Source organism: Pyxicephalus adspersus, chromosome 3 (assembly GCF_032062135.1).
Source record: "Pyxicephalus adspersus chromosome 3, UCB_Pads_2.0, whole genome shotgun sequence".
NCBI classification, from domain to species: domain Eukaryota; kingdom Metazoa; phylum Chordata; class Amphibia; order Anura; family Pyxicephalidae; genus Pyxicephalus; species Pyxicephalus adspersus.
Window position 1 is genome coordinate 79,673,141 of NC_092860.1, and position 17,314 is coordinate 79,690,454.

General features: G+C 35.6%; 1 protein-coding gene across 1 annotated transcript; it reads left to right on the forward strand.

The window, feature by feature from the left end:
* Positions 1 to 403: 403 nt before the first annotated feature.
* Positions 404 to 14,619, forward strand: ANXA3 (annexin A3). The gene is made up of 11 exons (XM_072405390.1): positions 404 to 560; positions 2,626 to 2,720; positions 3,930 to 4,043; positions 5,175 to 5,265; positions 7,206 to 7,285; positions 8,716 to 8,772; positions 10,372 to 10,465; positions 11,289 to 11,384; positions 12,342 to 12,400; positions 13,107 to 13,229; positions 14,416 to 14,619. The coding sequence occupies exons 3-11, from the start codon at positions 4,038 to 4,040 to the stop codon at positions 14,473 to 14,475; spliced, it is 666 nt and encodes a 221-aa protein (XP_072261491.1). The 5' UTR covers positions 404 to 560; positions 2,626 to 2,720; positions 3,930 to 4,037; the 3' UTR covers positions 14,476 to 14,619.
* Positions 14,620 to 17,314: the final 2,695 nt, after the last annotated feature.

The window sequence follows — 17,314 nt, forward strand, 5'->3', positions numbered from 1 at the left end:
GAACCATAGAAAGGCAAAAACATTTTTAAAGTTGTACTAATAATATTTTCTTATTACAAAAAAAGTATTGCTATAATTTACAGTATATTGTCAATTTTGCATTAAAAATACCAGCTATGCTTAAAGAAATCAAACAATACAATGTTACATTATGAGGACAACAAAATCAAGAAATTGTTGTAAGTGATACGGCTTCACGAATTTTCACTTCAGAATTAATCCTAATTAATTGAAATTTCTATGTTGATATTCATGAAAAAGAAAAGTATCCAGCACAGTGGGAGCCAAGCTCTAACCGGGTCCTGAGGCCGATGGCATAGGAAGATAAAAGTATATGTTAAATAGAATATGTAATATGCAGCAATCAAAAAGAGCTTCCAGAATATACATTTTTATTTGTAGCATGAATTTTAATGCATCGTGGAATTTTTATTGGTTGTGTGCAACAGCTTGATATATTTGTAAATCACAGGTTGGCAGCAGAGGAACTGTTAAAGATTTCCCTGGATTTAGTGCAGGCAGAGATGCTGATGCCGTCAGGAAAGCAATCAAAGGCCTTGGTAAGTGTGATAATTTTTTTGTAAATAAAATTTGTAATATAATCATTATTACCATTGTCCCCTCAGATAATAAACAATGTAGGGCTTCTTTTTTTTTTTAGGATAATATGTAACATGACTATCACTTGTAAGATTCTATATTGCTGTGTAAATTAATCATTTTCTGGCTTATACCTTTTTTGGACAAAATTGGTGAGACTTGCCTACAAGATATTCTGAGACATACGGTACTACACAGCTCTCATTCCTCTTGAATTCTTAAGAGTTGTCTCATGCAAATATGTAGCCAAATCTTTGTTCTAAAAAAAAACTGAATTGTAGTCAGTAAAATGTCTGTTTTTGCAGCAGATTTCAGTGCAATTGCGAAGTGAATGACACTCAGCAGCATAGAAACATAATTGCCAGAATAAGTAGCCACTCCAATACAGATGCTAGATAATGTCACTGCAGATATGTTTAGCTGTGTTTCTAGCTGTATTGCTAAATCAGTAATACATTAGGAAGGCATTTAGCTGGATATAAACTTGTGGTTAGAGTTGGGCTTTAATGTAGATACATAGGGCCTGATTTAATAAAGATCTCCAAGGTTGGATAGAATGCTCTTTCATTAGTGAAGCTGGATGATCCAGCAAACCTTGAATAGAACTGGTCCACGATTCAAAACATTTGTTAACAAATAGCAAAAGACTTTGAAGAAATCCATTCCAGGTTTTCTGGATCACCCAGCTTTACTGATAAACGTGTATCCTCTCCAGCCTTGGGGAGCTTAAAAAATCAAGCCCAATATCTCCAAAACAGAAGAAATTCCCCCAACAGGACACAGGAACAAAATCATAGGGAATTCACACTCCAAGGATGGTAAAACCTGTAAGTTTTATAGCTAAGATCTTACATTTTGTAGCAAGCTACACTGTTTACTCTCCCTGTCCTAGCTACAACATGCTGAGTGCTACAAAATAAAACAAAACATTTGCTAGCAAATAGAAAATGACTTAGAAGAAATCCATTTCAGGTTTGCTGGATCACCCAGGTTCACGGATGAAAGTGTATCCTCTCCAGCCTAGGAGAGCTTTAATAAATCAGCCCATGGGTTTTAGTCAGTCACAATTATTCTGAAAGGAAAATTCAAGGGGGATCAAAAACTTGTGTATACTGCATTTTTCTATTTATCTGAGAAGGCGTTCACAAATGTTCTGTTGTGTTATTTCCTAACAGTAAGAAAGACGTTTAGAACATTTATGTGGGGCCAAAGGCAAAACTGAATCCAAGGAATGGTGGGGCATAGGTTTCTTGATCCCGCTCCCTACCATAGAGCTGTCAATATGACCAAAATGACCATGAAGTTGATTGGTGCAAACTTACAACAAGTGAACAGTTGGTTTAGTTTAAACAAGAGTACTTTAGCCTAGAACCATCTATTAAATCCATTTTGCAATCAGTCGTACAGGAACATGGGCTGTGCACTATACTCCTATGACTCCCTTAAAAAACCCTAACTTCCCTCACAGTTTCTATTACAGAGGCTTTCAGAGAAGAAGGCTTTCACAGAGTTTAGTTATCTGGAGTTCACTCCCATCTCTTTCATCAAAACCCACTTCCAAGAAAAATGTAAAAGCACTGTCTATTAATCCACCTTTTAAACATATCAAAAGTCTGTATCCCTCCCAGATGGAAGCAAACTATACCACCTTTTCATGTTGCAGTTGTTTTTTTAAAATTTAAGAAATACAAAACTGTTAAGGTCCTTACCTTTTACTTTTCTTACAAGTTTGTTTGAGTTGAGTTTGTTTTATACAGTTTGCTTTTATGCGCTGTATTCCTGATGTGTTTCTCATAAATAATGTATTTAAAAAAATGTCAAAACTGAACCTAATTTTTAAAAAGTTGGTGAAACCATTTTTTTAAATATTTTCAGGAGGTTTAAAGGTGCAGTATTTAGAGATCCCGGTGTCATATGGGATTATGTAATTGGGTCGTTGGATTAGATTTCCGATACTAAAAAATTCTAATATAGTTTACATGTATAAACAATAATGGTGGAGCTTTTTATGACTGTTTTGCATAGGAACTGATGAAGATTCCTTAATCAACATACTGACTCAAAGATCCAATGTACAGAGACAGCTAATTGCTAAAGAATATGAGGCAGCCTGTGGAAAGGTATAATATAAATGATTTTCATCTGTAATTTAACAACGTATTACAAATGTCAAAAATTTCCCTGGCCTCTGAAGCTCCAGTTTATATTTTATCCTGTAAAAAAACTGTCCTAACAATTCTCAATTTCAGAATGTCAGAAAAATGTGTTTGTAAAGAGCTGTATAAAATTGGATGTTAGCTATAATTGGTTTGGAATAAATTAATTCAGTTTGTGTGTGTGTGTTTTACTCTCCTATTTATTGTTCTAATACCCAGTATTTTCTTGGAACAATGACTTGATACTGACTATGCTTTCATGTGAGTCCTGTTCTACATAGAAAAGAGTGTTTGTCTTCTACACCACTGTGTTGGGTGTGCAGGGCTTGCTGTATTACAGTAGATAAGCTCCTCTGCCTTGCATAAAAAATTATTAATAGATCAATATTTCTACAAGTTTATTCTCAATCTATTTAAGAACTCTTTAATTTTGGTCTTAGATGATGGATTATGGCATGTGAGTTTCTGTAAAATAGATTTATTTTTGATCTTTGAGCAAGATTTAAATAACGTTTCCAGAAATAATTGAAAAGCAATGACATGAGTTGTGGCAAGGCACATTAGGCAATCTGTGGGTCACTAATGTTTATGCTTCCCAAAGCAACCAAATTAAATCTATTTGAATTCATTTTCTGAATTTTTATATATTAAAAATTTAACAAACCTGAAAATCATCCAATGAAGGCTCAAACCACAGTGATTGGGTATCAAGCATGATCTCTGTGAGGAACATGGGGACAATTTCTTCTTCAGCAGTAGCACCAGGCAGTGAAGGCACCACAGAAGCCTAGAGTTTCTTCTGACCCACAATTTGAAGTATAAGTCTAGCAGGTGCCAACAACAAGCTAGTTCTGATTTTCTTCCTTGACTTCCTTGTTTATGGCCGATGAATACAAACGTGTGCGAGTCGCTTGCTGCAAACAATCATTTTCTTTCTCATTTATTAGGTGGCAAGTGCTAAATGAAAAAGTCTTCTGGATTGTTTAGATTTTTTTTCAGAGCTCTCAGGTGCAATGACTTGCAACTCTGTACGATGAATCTAGGTACTTTTTAAAATATTTGGATCGAAAATGTGAGATTGCAGTTCAATGTTTATTATTTTTTTTATTCAGAAGTATGGTTTTCCTAAAATGAACTAATAATAACAACATGTCTCCATCATTTTATATAAAGGAATTAAAAGATGATTTGAAAAGTGATCTGTCTGGCAATTTTGAACATCTTCTGGTCTCACTGACGCTGCCTCCTGCTGTGTTTGATGCCAAGCAGCTAAAGAAAGCCATGAAGGTATACTGGGAAATAGGAGGATCCATTACACAATTAGATGCATTCAGTTTTTTAATGTTACAAGTTTCACATATCAGTTTCAGCTTTCTATTTTTAATGCTTTTTAGCATAGGAAGATAAAGTTGTTCACAGTAATTTATGTAGTATTTCATTAAACCTGTCGTACTACCAGAGGCATTTTTGTGCCTCGAGATAATCAATGTACCTAAATGACAATAAGTGTAGCAGTATGAGATGGCTGCACAGCAAAACACAGGCAGTATGTAGGACAGGTTGGTGACAGGCATGTGACGGCAAACTCCCATCCTGCCTGCTTCATCACACATTGGCAGTCCTACATCAAAGTGATTGGTTTGTTTATCCTTGGGGACTAAAAAAACAATTCTAAATTATGTTTTAACTCTGCATTGCTAGAGGTGCTGGAACATCTCTTGTTAATTTATACAAGCAGTAAAATGTAATGAAATTAAAAATTGTCTTCCTTCTTCTATTATATCTGAGTTTATCTGCAGTAAATCTTTACCGATTCATTTAATAAAGTGTATGTTAGGGCAAAATAAAAGCAAACATATGCAGTACATCTCTCCAGGTATTGTCTCTTTAAAAGGAGACAAGAACTGGAAAATACCCAAAGATTCTTCTTAGAAATGTATTGTGCTTCTCACTTCCCTTTGTGTGTGAACAACAGATTCTGCTACACTGACATCCCACACACTGTTGTGCTTGAGACAATCATTGGCACTGTGTTACCAGCTTACAGCAAAAGTTAGGAGCTCACTGGATTTTTGACAAGATCAGCATAATTGATTCTATACTCTGCAGCTTTTTAAAAATAAAATTAGGAATTTGCAAATATGTATTGCAGGGTTGAAATGACAGCAAAATGCATACCTTTCACTGTATCTGTCTGCCCATCTGCTACTACAATCATGATATATATACCAAGTTTCCTAAAAAAACAAAGCTTAGGCCTAGTCTGCACAAGCACACAACAGAATCTGTGGATATCATACCTACAATGCAACACTCCAGTGCACTTTTTTCATTATATTGTATATACTTGTACTTTCTTCTAAATTGCCATTCTTAAATAAAACATGCTCTCTATTTACAGTTTGTTTCCAATTTCAGGGCACAGGAACAACTGAAAGTATATTAATAGAAATTTTAGCATCTCGAACTAGCAAACAAATGAAAGAAGTAGGAGATGCTTATTACACAGGTACGTATATAAATACCCATAAAGACAGTATTTTTTTAAATGGCCATAGCAATGGATCCATGAGTCCCGCTAGAGCCCCTGTTAGTACAGAGTTGTCATTAATGGTTTTATACTGACTTGGAATAGATTCTGATATGTACCTCACTAACAGTGAAGTAAAGGGAAAGCCCCAGGAAATACACCTAAATGGTTAGCAGAGGAAACCCCCATATTATTATCTTGGCAGCTTACTTTCTACAAGATGGACATTTTGCCCTGTAAATAAAAGTGTTTCACTGCTTGAGTTTACAAGATTTTTTCCTGTCTTTTGATAACAATATTATAAAGGTCACCACCCAGATTCTACTTAGTGTCCCTATTCCCTGCTATGATTTCTGCAAAATGTGTTGTGATCAGCCAAGCCCCTGAAAGAAACAGACTACATGCTATTCATTCTATTCCCATCTCAATCACTTGTTTGTATTATATGGATTATCCACAAGGTAACCTAAGCAAGAGTTTAGTATCTGGTGGATGTCCAGCAGACATGGCTACAACCTTTATGCTCCTGCACCTCCACTAGGTTTCTGCTGGCACCATGCAAGTACTGACAATGCAAATAGAATAGCTCCTCCCTGTCTTTCTTAGTCCTAATCATTTCCAAACAAAGTTTTTTTGTTTTGTTTTTTGTTTTTTGGGTAGGGGGAGTCATGTGATTGTGTCAGGGGCAAGTCTGTTATTTTGCATATGGTTTTCTTCTTTTATGCACCTGTATCATATTGGGTCCATCGCTAGCTTTCCTGGCGTGCATAGACCAAATGGGTGGTCTTATCATACGTAATGTATTTTTCACCAACCTGCAGTAGTTACTACATAATGTGTCAGGCATTTTTCCAGCTGCACCCTAGTTCTAAGATGTTTAGATCAGTTGTTGCCAACCTTTTCGGACCTAAGGACCACTAAATGCACTGACTCCGGACTGCGCATGCGTGGGGAGCCATGTGTCCCTCAAAGGGGAAGAACCTTCCACCAGAGTGACGACATGATGCCAGGACCCACCCACTCTCCAGAGAGTGGTCTCTGGACAAAACCCGCCCACCGCCCTGAGCCTTCAATCCGTACGGGAGACATGGTCCGCGGCTCTGGCCAGTGTGCCCCCCCACTGACACATTGGCCAGATCTGCGGACCACCAAAATTTTCTGGCGGACCACCAGTTGGCGACCACTGGTTTCAAATAAATGGGAGTTTCTGTCAATGTGAGTTGTCAATAATGTTGGTCAAAGTCAGTCACAACCCATTGTCTGTAGGAGACTTCAGAAAATTCACAGATTTAAAACATTCAATGTGTTATTATGACTGGTGTATCTAAAACTTGTTTTCCTTTTCTGCAAAAAATAATAATAGTATAAAAAAGGGGCTGGGGGATATTGTTGAAAATACCATGTTTTGTTCAAATCAAACCAACAAAGAGTACAAAAAATTATAAACCATCCCTTCAGTCTAGGATGACTTGATGATAAATACTTAGTACTTCTTACTTTTACGCAATATAAATATTAACATGCAGATTTGTTGATGAGCCTCAATATAGATAGTGACAAAATAGTGAGCAACATTCTGCTCTAGTTATGACAGATCAGAACTAATATATACACATTAGAAAATGTTTGGGGTGATTTAGTGCATAGAGAGTATTATGTGTTTTTTTTATTCTGTTGATGCATTGCAGCAATTATTGTTACATGATTATTTATATTGTGCTTGAGAATGGTATTATGAAGTATTCATCACTGAACCATCTGTTATAAGAGGTGGTAGTTTACAGTTAGCATTTGGTTGATGCGTTCTGCTTAAATGTTTCTTACCTGTCACAACCAACACTTAGAACAGTTTTAGTACCTATCTGGCCATCTGTAGCTAAAATGTGTGTCTAACCATTAATGCATTTTTTGTCTTGCAGTATATGGAAAAAGCCTTGGAGATACCATTAGTTCAGAGACCTCAGGTGACTTTAGGAAAGCCTTGCTCTTTTTGGCAAATGTAAGTTGTTTACTTATTATTTTTAATTCATTTTTGTTTTTAATTTTCATTTTTTAAGATTACATGTGCTACAATGATGGACTACATGGGTCAGTCAGTCCACTCCTCCCTATCTGTGCTGTCCTGGCCATCCACTTTAAGCTTTCTGTCCTGTTATTCTTTTAGTTTTAGAAACTAAGGGTGGTCTGCATGCACATGTACAGTCAGCCCAGGAATACCTATGTTCTGATACAGTGTGTGAGAGGTAAAACTGCAAGCTTAGAAATCCCCCTATGTTGAACTTTTAAAAACTTATTAGAATCACAAAATTCAATGAGTAAAAACGTTTACAAAGCTGGTGCTACAATATGCCTTTACAGCAAAGACTCCATACAAAAGTGCTGGGGTTTTGATTTATTGCGCTGTCAGCAGTGGCAGAAGAGAAAAAAGACATTTTAACAGACTCAAAATAAAAGCAAGACATAACATCAACTTTGTATTGGTATACTAATTACTTTTTTATTATTGATGCTCTAACTCCGCTTAATTCTATGTTATTGTAGGTGGTTGGATACCTTAAAATATTAATGTGGTTTTAATACATCATTTTGCATACACAGGAAACAGGTGCTGACACTGTTGGCATCTCCTTTACAAAACAATAAATCCTTGGTTGTCATGTTGGTGTAGTGGCTTTTTGGAGTCACTAATACATAGATTAGGTGTTTTGGCTTTATAGAATTTTTTCCTAGCTGCTTTCTTGTTCTTGTTCTTTAAGGGTATGCGGTAGCCCAATAGAAAACGATTAGGTGCAGCAGCGAGCAGTTCATTACTGCCACCTGCTGTCAAATGTGCAGGCAGCAACCAATGTGCCACCCACCAGAAGCTGCGCGGGATCCCTTGACCAGTCTGCAGGTCTGCTTTAAGTGTTTCAAAGCACTGATGCCAATGACAGCAGGCATCTTCCTTTTTAAAAGTAAAATTCACAATGAGAGCCTTCATATTTAGTATAGTACATGTTTGCATTAAATGAAATGGGGAAATTTTACAAGCTTTCTAAAGAATGCATAGGAATAGTCATTTAGGTACAAAAGCATAATAATCTCTTGGCCTTTAAGAGTGCCAGCTGACTGACTGTGTCTGTAAATATCAGTGTGGTACTGGCAGAATGCATGAAACAAATTATGATTTTTACCAAAACACTTCAGCAATCATTTGGATTTCTACTTCATTTTAAACGTGTGCTTTGATGTATAGTTTTTGTATGGATCTAAAACCTAATGAAGATACTGTAATGATTGGTCTAAACATACTGAAGTCCTTATTAAATGTTGTGGTGAAATTTGCTTCAGTAAATGGATTGAAGCATTTAGCTTTGCTTACAAAAACACAATCAGTCTCCATATATTTAATCTATAAAAATTGATTCTTCTTTCCTTTTTTTTCTGTAGGCAAGACGTGATGAAAGTTCAAAAGTGGATGAGCAACTTGCTAAAAAGGATGCAGAGGTAAATTAAGCTAGACAGGCCTTCCCTACAGCTCTGTCCCATTGACACCTGATAATAATATATATGGCCTGCCGCCCTCACTTAGCATGCTAATGACTTGTAATTTCTGCCTCCTAAACAGTTCTATTTATCAAATAGTCATTTTAGTCCATGTCTAACAAGCCATGTGCATATTTTAGTGCAAAGAATGTATAATTAATTGCAGTCAGTAAGTAAGTAAGCCAGTGGCATCACAAGGGTTGGTGTCACCCATTACTGTAACTCTAGGTATCACCCCATATGCCACCTACACGGTCTTCCTTCAGTACTTGACCATGCAAAATACTTTTATAATAATGTTTTTTGTATTAATATTGCTCATAGATATCATATGTACAGCCTTAATGTATGTACTTGTTCATGTAAATGGAAATCAAAGTAAAAACGCCTAACAAGTACACAAGTAAGCCTTTTAGAACTCAGTAAAATAAAACGCAGTGGCCATTTTACCATTTTCAGAGAACATGTTAGTTGCCTTGCTGTCATGCTGATCTATTAAATTTAGTCCTTTTTGATTTACTCACCTGAAAAATGTATTCAGATTTGGAAACTTTACTTCATTTCAACTTTCTAATCTACATACTTTTTGCAGGTCAATGAATGAATTATCATAGATATTAAGAGGTAACCAGGTAACTGGTTTGCATGTGAAAGCAATGGCATCCGCACAATAAAACGATCTGAGTGATCTGAGTATTCCACATATAAAAAAGAAAATAATTTTTGATTCAATTTCCCCTAAAATGGGTATTTTTGCTTCCTAAAAAACAAGGGGAGCTAGAATATGAACTCCTATACAGTGTTAAGTGGCCATTGTATGATATAGGCAGAGGCCCTCATAGCCATCTAGGTCATGGCCACTTTTAGAAGGTTTAGGGACAAATGGTGCTAAAGCTTTGAGGACCTTATTAGAGATTAATTGCTGAGTTGATAATAAAACCATTCTAAGCCTACATATAAAACTATAACCCACTGACTGCAACTTACCAGTCTTTAGATTTGGTGGCTAACAAACTTCCTGTCCCTGGGTAAAAACACTTAGTCCACTGTATCCAAAAAGTGAGTCCTGGTTCAAGTGTATTCAAATGTTCCTCTCTGTAATTGTCCTAGTAGTACAGTAAAAAGGTCTCTGAAAATCCTGAGGAAGCCGAGTGGCGAAACGCATTGGAATGGAGCCAATGTTAGAACTGTATGATCACTCCTAATCAATAGTCTATGTACAAATTATCTGAACTACAGTTTTGTATACTATTTAACTCATTTGCATGTTAATTCCACAATCCTACAATATATGGCTGTACGATACATTCTACCTATTAATCTGAAGTAAACACTAATATGCCTAAAAGCCCTCCTTTTCCTTTCATTTCTTCATTATTTGTACTTTAATCGTCAGCTTAACAGAAAAATACTGATCTGCTACTTTTCACCTGTGCGCACCACTTTTTTGTGCCAGAAGTCCCACTATCATTGTGGGTGCTAGAACCCAGGGAATGCTAAAGGATGTATATGGCTGACTAACTACTTTTTTTTTTACATTTTTTTTCAAATTTCACCTAGGTTTTATACAATGCAGGAGAGAAAAAGTGGGGAACTGATGAGGACAAGTTTATTGAAATTCTTTGTCTGAGAAGTTTTCCACAACTTAGGCTAAGTATGAAACTTCATTTCTTAATAAAAAGTAAAAACACTTTGTAGTGAAAAGTTTCATGAAATGCTTTCCTTTTTTGGTATGTAGATCAGTGATAGTGGAGAAAAGGTCACAGTCATATAAGGGTATGGCACTAATCAGGCCACTTAAAGATCACATCCTTTCCCGTAACCACTTAGGGCTTCAAGAATATATACATAGTTATTAGAGAGCAGTGTTTTTCCTGTCTGAGGTTTTCAGTATTTATTAAACTGAAACTTGACTGGTTATTGACAGTCAGATCGGCTGAAACTTACAGTTCAGTATGAAAGATCTAAGCTAGCTGCACACTCCTGCAGTTTACACTTCCTTTTCAGTATCCATTAAGTTATTAATAATGATGATGGATAATGGACTGAATGACCTTGTAAAGATAAACATTCACTCCCAGGAAGTCTGTGGGAATTTTTACACTGATAGACACACTGCTTATAGTAAGGGTGAAATGTAAAAAACATAAAAACATTTATTTTTTTGTCCTATACAGCACAATAAACTACCCCCTTATTAAACCCTGTGACAACGAATGGGGTAGATAACTTTTTATCATACAACTATTTTACCCTCTTTGGTAAAGTTGGCCTGTAGCTGTATGATAATGCTAATTAGAGTACTCTATGACCAAGCAAGTATACAAATGTTCCCAATAAAGTACTTGATGACTGAAAAGTTTAGTTTTTCTAAAGTTAGAGCAGTGGGTGATTGCATCTCGCACTTTACCTTAAAATAGTTTTTTGTTCATTTTTTTTTTTTTACAGTTTTTTATGTTTTTGTATTTTATTCACAGCATTTGATGAATATCAGAAAATTAGCAATAAAGGAATTGAAGAGAGCATAGCTGGTGAAATGTCTGGCCACCTTGAAGATTTGCTCCTTGCCATAGGTAAGAATAGAATAGGTAAGAATTCTGTTTGGCAAAAATAATTTAACACCATAAAGGTTTCCACAAAACAAATCCAAGATATCAAAAAAATGCCAAAACAACAAAATAGAACAACCTTAGTGTACCTTAGAAGGGAATTACTGGGATGTAAATCAGTTAAAAAAAAAACAATATTTTTACATACTGTACAATAACAGTATTAAACATTTCATGTACATAAAAGCAAAAGGCCCAAACAAAAGGTTTCAGACATCACGTTATATAAAATAAAATATTATCAAAAATTTTAGTAAGAAGTGACGTGTTTGGCGGATACAACTGCTTCTTCAGGGGATTTTTGATGGTAGGATAACATATGCAAGTACAAATATCCAGAAATCAAATTGGTGACCAAATTCAGCAATGTCCAAAGATGTCCTAAAGCATGGTGTCATAGGAGGCGCTAGGTTACTGTCAAAGGGAAAGATGGTACTTCCAGATAGCTCAATGGTGTTCAAACAATACACTGCTGACCCCATTGGTGGGGTCTGCTCCTCCTCCGGGAATTGGAATTTTGGCTATATTGATTGGCCAGTCCAGGATGATAGATCTCCCAGAATATCAAGTCATCCTACACAGCTCAGAGTACTTCAATAAGATGATATTGAACAGTTAGATTAGTATGTTTTATTGCAGGAGAAACATTGCCCGTCTCTTCTGCAATAATAATCCTGCATGTTCACAATTTTTGTATTTGGAGCTATAATTCCACTTCAGTATTTCACTAATTTTAGGCGATCTTTTGCACATGTCCAAATCTGAGAAAATCTAATAATAAAGTTATTTTCATGATGTACAAATAATGTTTTTACTTTATGTAAAAAGTGCTGTTTAATTTTGATTGCTACAAAAAATGTATCAATCAGTAATGTACTGAAATCATTTAAACTGTGATATGTATATGCTTTTGTCATGCAGTGAATTGTGCAAGAAACACCCCTGCTTTCTTTGCTGAAAGATTGCACAAAGCCATTAAGGTATTTTATGCAATTTATTTGTTTTTACAAATTGCCTTTATGACATCCTCTCCTAATATCTCAAATACTATTTTAAAACAACAAAACAGGCCTATTAACAAAATAAACTTCTTTATTTTTGCTGTTTTTAATGAATACAGTCTGGTTCCTGTATGCAGCTATTGAATGCTAAAAACTAAGCTATATTTATTCTCCTCTGTAGTTGTCTCAAGAGCTTTGACCTACACAGCATCTTTGTCTCCTGGGGCATCCAGGTCTGGGGTTCTGAACATTGTGGCTGCATTGGTGTTTGTATTCAGCCTCTGGGGTTTCTTTTGCACTGCCTAATAGTTTAGTTAAGAGTTTTTTTGCGATTAGGCTCAAAACAATAACATTTTTTATATTTTCAGTCAATTGAATATAAATATTTCATTTAAAAGTTGCAATCACATGTTGATTTACTATTATAATATAAACAGTCTGTGTAGTGTGACCTTCTGTTATTCAGGTCTACCCACAGCAAACACAATTAGAAGACAGATAAATCTCTGCAAGGCCACAACTTGTAACTACTTTTATAAGGAAATTTTATTCTTCAAAGCTTTCAACATGTATACATTTCAACAAGTCAAAATGTATATTTCTTCTGCCGAAAATATTTTTATAATACAATGTTTTTCTTGTTTTTCACTTTATGTTCACCAGTTTTTTTTCCTTTGCATTGTAGGGTGCAGGAACAGATGAGTTCACTCTTACAAGGATTATGGTATCCAGATCAGAAATAGATCTTTTGGATATTCGTGGTGAATATAAAAAACTTTCTGGGGAATCCCTGCATTCAGCAATCAAGGTAAGTTATAGTAACACTAAAATATGTTTAAAAAAATACCAAGTCCAACCTATTCTAAAAATAGTTCAGAAAAAATGCCAATAGAACAGCTTTCTGAATATTCTCAGTTTTTTTGGCCCTGTCAGTAGCAGACATTAGACGTTAATTCCCTGGCCACGTATGTATGTGATATTTTTTTTGCTAAATATATCTAGATTTAATGTATTTAATTACTACTTCTACTGTTGACCTTGACCTGTTGACATTACCTCCTTGTCTCTGTTTGGACTGTTTACCACTATAAAATTCTCAAGAAACATCCAGCATATCCTTCATTCAGTCCACCATTCTGCGGCACAACCAGTGTCATTATGCCACCTTGCTTGAGATCCCATCTGAAATGTGCCTAATCTCACTCTGTGCATTTGCGAAATTGGGTGACACATCATTAGTAGACGTTCAACAGGCACCCATTTTAATTCACAAGGTTGGGTGCCACTTTACATTGCATTGGATCTGGTTGTGATGTTTTTTTTATGCTCCATACATTCTCAGTGGTCCTAACATTTATTGAATAAGCCCACTAAAATCATACAAGATAAGAAGTAATGTAGCCCACATGAAAAATAAGTAGGGCATGTACAATATACTTGTTCCGCTGCACAAGAAATCAGAATACTTTTACTCTTGAAGATAAAACAGGTGGCATATCTGACTGTAATCTTGGTTACATAGTAATGATCTAAAAATACATTATCACAATTTAATATTTTTTTTTACAATTTATAAGGCACCCACATATTATTTAGCACCATACAAAAAATAGAATAGAATACATATAGATATTATGCATGATGTAAAAATTAGCATATATGGTATGTGAAGGCCAAACTTTGATTGATGTTTTAATCATATTACTATTTTTAATTTCAAATGGTTATCATCACTTGTACATATATTTCATTTATTCAGTTGTGTATGCTTTGTCAATTTTAAGAAATCTTATCATATATCAGCCAGCCTTATGAAAGAGAATACTAAAGTGTTGATGAAAGAGTTTCCATAAGCTTTCAGTGTGTTTATGTATTTTTTTTTTTTTTTATGTAAGCATTTTATCAGTAAGCATTGTTTTCAGTCATCTGTCTCTGATGATAGGTAATTATAAAGGCTTGCTTTAAACATAATGTTTAATATTTGTTGCCTTCAGTCTGATACCTCTGGGGACTACGAGGCAGCGCTGTTGAAACTCTGTGGAGGAGATGACTAAAGAAGAAATTTTGTCCAAATATTATTACTGTGAAGAAATGACATTTTTAGTATCAGATTTATACTTGTTTTGCCTCTGCTAAATGTTAACACGCATATAACTACAAAACAGCTGCTAATAAAGAATATATTGCTATAAATTTCACATTCTTGTTCTGCTCTCTTCTGCTGGGACAGGGTGATCTGATGTAAAAAATAATGCAACACCCATGTAAAATCTGAGCATATTTTTGGTAAAAATGAAAGCTAAAGCTAAAATATCATGTGTGACAGTATATCTGGTTTCAGAATTATTTCCCATTTCAAAATTTTTTTGTTAAATATTTCTTACCTTTTAAGCACTTAAAGTAAACCTGGCAAATGCCTGGACAAAATTTAAACAGATTCTAAAATACTAAAAAAAAGGTCAAAGCAATCTAGTTTTAAAGAGACAATCGTATGCCAGTGGTGGTTAATTTTCAATTCTCTGGAAAATGTGACACCACTCTCTATTTACTGTAATTATATATTGGAGGGGAAGTGGTCATCCTAGCTGTCTGACTTACCTGAAAAGTAAGGGCAAGGATTATCGCAAGCTCATTTCCAATCACTAGCCAGAGCTTGAAGGCAGCTGGTGTTGCACTTTGCTGTACTTATGACCTTTACTATTCTGTAATATGCATATGCTTTATTGTTCCCCCTTTGAAAGGTTTACACACAATGATGCTTTGTGCTCCTTATTTTGTTTGAGTAGCTGACCTAGAAGATAAGATAAGGATTTTCAACACATCTATTTACAGCATGCCTGTTCTAGACTGGTACCTTAAAAACATTTTGAAGCCAGACAACAAACATTCATAAAGGGCCAGTAACAGTCCTGTGTACCACCTCTAAAATGTGTACACTTTAAAATACCTTTTCTAAAAACACTGCTGCCCTTGAATGTTTTCTAAATTGGTCATGTGACCAACTGTCTAGCTATTGATCATGAAGTCTCCTGCTAAGGTGGATTTGCAAAGAGCAATGAAACGTTCCCTTTACACCCTGCATCCTCTGGTTCCCTGCTGTCCCATTTTCCTGTCAATGCTGGATGGTGATATATCTGGTACTTCTTGGTAAAGGGGGGCATGTTTTTTCTTTTTTTTCTTTACCTTTTCATTGCAATCCTTCAAGAGGCCTAAGCACTGTCATCAGGTTGGACATTCTTAGTTTTGTGTAAACTCCACAACAGAACTTGTTTTTTTCTGAATGGAGACCCAAGAGGGCTCCATATGAACTTCAGTTTAAAAAGTAGCAGAATATGGCTCCCTACATGTCCATAATGGCAGCACTAGAAAACAGACTAAGGCTTGTAACCATTATACTATTATTCTGAGGTGAGTTAGAAGCTGGGTGTGGGGTTAGGTTACTAGGGATAATGGTAAGATTTCCAGCCCCACGCGCACACCGTCAAAGGGATGGGAATGACATCAAAACTGGTTTCCACCCCTCAAAATCTCAAAAGCATAGCTCTCTATCTAAATGATTGTTCTACGAACTACCAGGCTACTAATCTACCTAGTATTGTGTCCCTCAGTGAGCAGTATATCTCTCCTTATTCCTCCAGCGAAACAGAGGATAGTCTTCTTCGAGACAATACAGATACTGTATCCCTTGATTATGTGAAACAACTTGTTGCTTTAGGTCAGGTCAAGTGTTACTGGCAGAAGAAACAACTCCATACAGTTGTGTTCAGAATAATAGCAGTGTGTTTAAAAAATAAAAATAAAACTCAAAATCCCTAATAGCTCCTATTTCTATACACACACACGCAAACGCATTGGGAACACTGAACATTCTATTCAAAATCAAAACACAAAGAAAAATGATCAAACTTGTGTTATTCCTTTACAGAAAATAAAGGAGGAATTTATTAGGCTGTTAAAAAAATAGCAGTGTCTGCATTCTTATTTACAAACTCATTCACTATATAAACTGGAAAATGGTTTTGCTTTCCTTTGAATCATTGAACTAATCATTAGTTCTGTAACCACTGTTTCTGAGAACTGCTGCACATCTGTGTTGCATGAAGATGACAAACTTCTGCTAGGTATTCCAAACCCAGGACAATCGGGCCACATTCCATTTCATTGGTAAATTCTTCAGCATTTCTTTTTTTTTTTCCCCCTAGAAACTGTTTTTATGTCACCTTACAGATTTTCTATTGGATTAAGATCCAGAGATTGGGCTGGCCACTCCACAAAATGTTGAACCATTTCTCTTTAGGCCAATTAATGTGTTCTTTGGCAAACCTTAACAGTACTCACAGTTAACCTTGGACATTCACTGATCATTGGCCGAATCTTTCCCACTTTGGCTATCCTTCTAACTATTTGAATGGCAGTATTCCCTTGAAATCAGCAGCGTACATAAGTGTTGGGTCTGTTGGTTTTCTTTTACTCTACTACACCTACTAAGTATTATGTCATGTAGAAATATATTTCAGGTTAAAATAATCAAATAATATACAACTGTAAAAAAAAAAATACAGCCACCACATTTAAGGACTGGGCAATAACTTGGTACATTACATTTTTGTTCTTCCATTCAGATGCACTTTACAGTCTCCAAAAGGCACATATTTCTAAACTTGCAACAGCAGGAACTGTGCATTATTTACAGCCTTTCTGTAAATACATTTAGATGCTGTTTTGTGCTGTTAAGCTAGCAGTCATGCTATCAACCATAAGGTTTGCACATCCCTAGAGAGTGAGAAAAGGGAGATCTCTGCTGGAACTGGGGAGTAATGAAAATAGGGAAGACAAAGGTGTAGACAAAATTATTGGTTTCAGAAATTACTTGTCTATCCTCTCATCAGATAA

Bases quoted from the DNA above. Each gene is read 5' to 3' on its own strand.
- ANXA3 (XM_072405390.1), top strand. The intron at 10,466-11,288 runs GTATGAAACTTC...TTTTATTCACAG, and splicing joins TTTTCCACAACTTAGGCTAA to CATTTGATGAATATCAGAAA. The intron at 11,385-12,341 runs GTAAGAATAGAA...TTTGTCATGCAG, and splicing joins AGATTTGCTCCTTGCCATAG to TGAATTGTGCAAGAAACACC.